Source organism: Malania oleifera, chromosome 8 (genome assembly GCF_029873635.1).
Source record: "Malania oleifera isolate guangnan ecotype guangnan chromosome 8, ASM2987363v1, whole genome shotgun sequence".
NCBI lineage: Eukaryota > Viridiplantae > Streptophyta > Magnoliopsida > Santalales > Ximeniaceae > Malania > Malania oleifera.
In genome coordinates, this window is record NC_080424.1 from 104479446 (window position 1) to 104484196 (window position 4751).

Here is a 4751-nt window from a genome sequence, read left to right on the forward strand (position 1 = left end):
TTTATTATAGAAGCCATTGAAAAAGATCACATATTGAAAAGAAATTGAATCTGAATTCGTATCAAATGCAGTAATACGTTTAAGAAGTAATTCTATCATTATCTTAATTCTATTCCTCTCTCCTAATTTCTTTTTTACTTCAATTTCATTCCACAAATCAAACCGTAATTGCTTGAAAATGCCCTATCCAAACGTAGTCTTTGTATCTGCTGGCGCCAAACAAGCTGTCATGCTCTTCACTAATCAACTCCTATTCGAAGAAAAATACTCTTCGGCCTTCAACCATTGCCGCTCTTGCCCCTTCAAATCAAAACTTCCCAACGCTTCTCTCTCTCTCTCTCTCTCTCGCTGATCTTCTCTCCTATATGATGGAGCCCTTAGCATCAGCCGTTGACAAGGTGAAGGGCTTCGCGAAATCGACTCAAGATCTCTTCGTTAATGGCGTCACTCATCATCGCCGCAACTTAGCTCGTCGCCATCCGGTATTCCTATTCTTTCTTAGTTATCTTCCACCTTTCAATCCCAATTTACTAAAACTTCCGCTGTATTGTCTGATCGAAGATATACCTTCGTTTGAATTTTCTGCCTTGGAAACCTGATTCCTTTTTATTATTTCTATTTTTGTAAATTAAAATGGCATTTCCGCTGTTCTTATAAAGCCTTGATTTTCGATATACGAACCCTGTTGCATAAGGGGCTTCGAGGGTTCGTTGCAGTTGATTTAATGCAGCGTACTATTGAATTCTTTGTATTCGGTTGTGCTGCTGAGGCGTGCTTGACTAGCAAAACCCTTATACTGGAGTTTCAGGAAATTTCTTGTTGCTCTCACTGCAGATATAGGGGACGTAAATACATTATTGGCAGCCTCTTGCTGGTCTAATCGTGCTTGTGTTGTGATTTATTTTTTATTTTTATTTTGTTTCCTTCCTCCATTTTTTTCCTGCATAATTTGTCCATGTCATTGGTTCAAGATTGCAATCGAGTTAAATTTTTGGTTTTCCCTATCTGGTCTTCTGAGGTTACCATTTCTCATTTCACAATTGTTACTTGTTAAAACTGCATTCTGATACAATCCTAGGAACCTACTTTGCCCAAACCATCGAGCTTCTATGTAGAATCACGATTTTTTAGGTTGCTAAAGGATCACAGTTGGATTGGTAGGATCTTTGGGATCAGTAGGAATGTACGAATTTAAGATACTACAATAAATTTATATTTTGGCCCTTTTGTAAAATGTTTGGACCATAGTCTTGGTGTTTGTATGACATGTACAAGAAAGAGGCGACTGTTTGTTTGTTTGTTTGTTTAGTGTCAAGAAAATTATAAAGCTATAAAATTATAAAGCCATAAATTTTTTTTCATTTCATTGTTGTTCGATAGGTGTTGCACTGATGTTAAGATTGAGGATGAGAAATCAAAAGAATAATGCATTTGATGATGATGATAATTATAATAATGATGATGACGATGATGATGATGGGCCTCATGAAGACATTGATGATGATCCAATGATATTGATGAAACTGATTGTGAATTGAATGCGATTAATGTTGAAGAGCTAACTTGATGGTTCAGATTTTGTTATTGGCTAGTGAAAACAACTTTTGAATTTTACGTGTTTTTGTTATGAACTTGTTTGTCAATTTATGGTTGTCAATTTACTTATATTAAAAATTATGTTATTCTTGTTTTTAATAAAAAAATATTTATTCATTTTTTAGTATATGTTGACTTAATGGAGTTAGAAATGCTACAATTTGAACCTTGATCTATTTGTTATGTGATCTCGATCTCTTTGTTATGTGAGAGCTCCACTGTTTGAGCTACTTTAATTGGTAAATTGTTGAGAAAGGATTCATGTAGCCTACCTCACCAAGTGGGACTTAACACTTAAAAGGCTTGGTTTGTTGTTGCTCGTTTACAGTTTGAGCTACTTTAGCTATGATTCCTAGTTTTGAACACTCAGAGACTCACCAGACAAGTTGTAGCTTCATATCATTGAAACTAATGAGATAACATAAACGTGTTTTTTATATTTATTTTTTATGGTTGGTAGAATCTTATGATCCTTGATCCGATCCTATGATCTTATCCTGACCTTGATGCGCACATCCCATTAATGGTGTGGCTACGGCAAGAAGCATTTGAGATTTCTAGCCTCCAAGAATCTTGCCCATCTTATCATATAATTACCTTTACTTTGCTGTTATTTCCATGTATGTGCATGCGTGTGTGGGGTGGATCCGTGTGGGTCTGTTCCTCTCTCAACTCTCTGCATGTGCAATTTTGCATTGACAAATTTGTTGGTTCAATAGGTAGCAACAAGCTGTATGATGGGCCTTTACAACTCTTCCCATGATATTATTTCAGATTGAAATTTTGAAGCGGCTACAAAGAGAAGCATTTTCAGATTTGATGAAACTTAGGGACAGACAAGACAAGGTTGAGCGAATGCTTTCCTTCCACAAATCCTCTAATGGAAACCCATTCCAAGAAGCCAGTACTCATGTAAGGGGAGAAGTTGATTTCTTAGGGGCTCTGTTGATGATGGATAGTGTTGATCAACAAAAATACGATACATTTTGTAGAGCAGGAATGAGAACAGGGATTGATTCAAGGTTCACCTTTGAAACAAGCATTCGGCAGAATGATACTCTTGTAGCGGAGTTTGTGGCTAGCCAAAAAGGCCAGGGATATACTGGCGATGTCTTCGGTAGTTCACTGTCACTTGCTAAAGTGCTTTATATGGCAAATGCTAGTGACTGGTTTTCAGCAATTGCAATCCCAGTGGGAGCTCAGTGCAGAGATGTTGGAACTGCCACTGGTTATTCTCATCAGGTACAGCTATTTGGTTGCTGAGGATGTGTTATGGCATGCATTCTGTTTTACCATGAATTTCCTTGGCCCTTGGATTGCTCTTTTTCTTTGCTGATCTGCTGTTAATCAACAGATTGATTGCCAGGGAGAACTGGAGCAGATTCTTATCTACCTGTATTTTTTTTAGGGGATTGAAAATGGGACTTGAGCTTGAGATTCCCAAATCCCAATTAGTCATCCATCTATGCAATCACTTGATCACTACTACACAAAATACCAGGTTGCATAATATTAATGATTTTTATTTTTTGGTTTAAGGAGAAAAATGTAACCAATCATATTGAATGATAACTGAATGTAACCACCATGAAACACAAATTGCTGCTGCTCTATACATAGATGCTCTCAAGGCACATTAAACCTCTAGGTTTTTCTTTTTTACCTTTTTGATAGAAGACCTCTAGGTATTTTTAGAATTCAAATTGGTTGGTTAGAGAAAGAGTTGTTGGAATAAAGTTATATCATATGCACAATCCCTTAGCATAGATTAATTGATTACATTTTCTATAAAGGTCTTTCAGCGTGAAAGTAAACACAAGCTGATAGTCTTAAATATTCAGTGGAGATTTGTAATGCTCATTTCTCCCGGTAATGCTGGTTGTGACCTTTTCTGTCACAATCGAACTATAACCATTTTCCTGTGCTTCCGTATTATATTCCATTCCTTTATTAAACACTTTTTAATTCCTCTTAGTCTTTAGTCATCAATCGTAAATTTCTTTTTTGACAGCGAAGGGGCCTAACTGATTTTTTGCCATGTGGACCATCCCTTCTTCATAAACATAATGGCAGTGCCATTGGCTTAACGGTGAGCAAATCAAATGTGGTTGCTTCTCTGGCTCAGTTTGTTTCTGTTTCTGTTGGAAGCAGGCATTCCTTCAGCACCTTTGGTCAAGTTGCCTGTCAGCTGTCGAGTGGGACAAAACTCTCTCTTTCTGGACTTCACCAAGTGTCAAAATCATTTAGTCAACAAATGATTCCTGGAGCTCTTAGCTTACCATTTGGCATTTTGAAATGGCGCAAGGCTCCTGAGATGCCAAACGACACATCTGCTGAATCCATCGAGACAAACACCGAGGAAAATCCCTCTGCTGGATCTATTGCTCTAGTGCTTGAATCACAGCTTGACGAGAGCACTAGAATCGGAGGTTGGGTTGAGATGGAAAAATCAAATCCTAGAGCTATGCAGTGGGCTATATCCATGTCTGATACTCCCGAAGATGAGCTTGGATGGGGTCTCAGCCTTGGTGGGATAGTCCAAGGTCGTGCAATCTGTGACCATCTTCAGGCTGAGGCCTTTGTAAAATTCAACCTAGGTAAGAGATTCAGCTTGCAGCCTGGTTTTGTGTATGTAAGGGATGGGAATACCCAAATACCTGCCATCATGTTTCGGTCTAGTTGGTCCTTGTGACAACTCTTTGGAAAAAAGTATTATCATCATTATTATTTTTCATGTGCTTTCAGGAAGTTTGGAGGGTTATTTTTTTCCCAATGCAAACGAGTGGTTGCAGTCTTTCTTGTTTTACAATATTGTGGTCTTTAGTGATGAAATGTTCAGTTCAGATGTTCTTGCCTCTTTTGTTCTGTTCTTTGGGATTGTCACCAACATGAAATGTGAATTTCATCCACTTGAGAAGGAAGGCTTTTGTTGTGGCCTGTATGATTGTAATACTCACATTTAAGCCCCCGTTTGGATAAACCATGCCAGTGAGAAGGAAAAGAAAAATGAAAAAGAAATCGATTTTCATTGCGATTTTTCTTTACATAAAAAATTATAAGAATCAAATTTTAGGGTAAAAAATACAGACTTCTCTTGAAGATTTTGATCCAAATGAAAAAAATAAAATGAGACTTTCTCCTAAGATTTCAAAATT

The 4751-nt window shown here is 37.3% G+C and overlaps 1 protein-coding gene across 1 annotated transcript; it reads left to right on the forward strand.

The window, feature by feature from the left end:
• Positions 1-213: 213 nt before the first annotated feature.
• Positions 214-4453, forward strand: LOC131161774 (uncharacterized). Its single transcript, XM_058117737.1, has 3 exons — positions 214-482; positions 2371-2838; positions 3608-4453. Exons 1-3 carry the CDS (start codon positions 366-368, stop codon positions 4286-4288), a joined length of 1266 nt encoding a protein of 421 aa, XP_057973720.1. The 5' UTR covers positions 214-365; the 3' UTR covers positions 4289-4453.
• The last annotated feature ends 298 nt before the right edge of the window (positions 4454-4751 follow it).

Excerpts from the sequence above, each read along its gene's own strand:
- LOC131161774 (XM_058117737.1), top strand. The coding sequence starts at position 366 with ATGATGGAGCCCTTAGCATCAGCCGTTGACAAGGTGAAGGGCTTCGCG. Across the intron at positions 483-2,370 it reads ACTTAGCTCGTCGCCATCCG|ATTGAAATTTTGAAGCGGCT; the intron begins GTATTCCTATTC and ends ATATTATTTCAG. Across the intron at positions 2,839-3,607 it reads CCACTGGTTATTCTCATCAG|CGAAGGGGCCTAACTGATTT; the intron begins GTACAGCTATTT and ends CTTTTTTGACAG.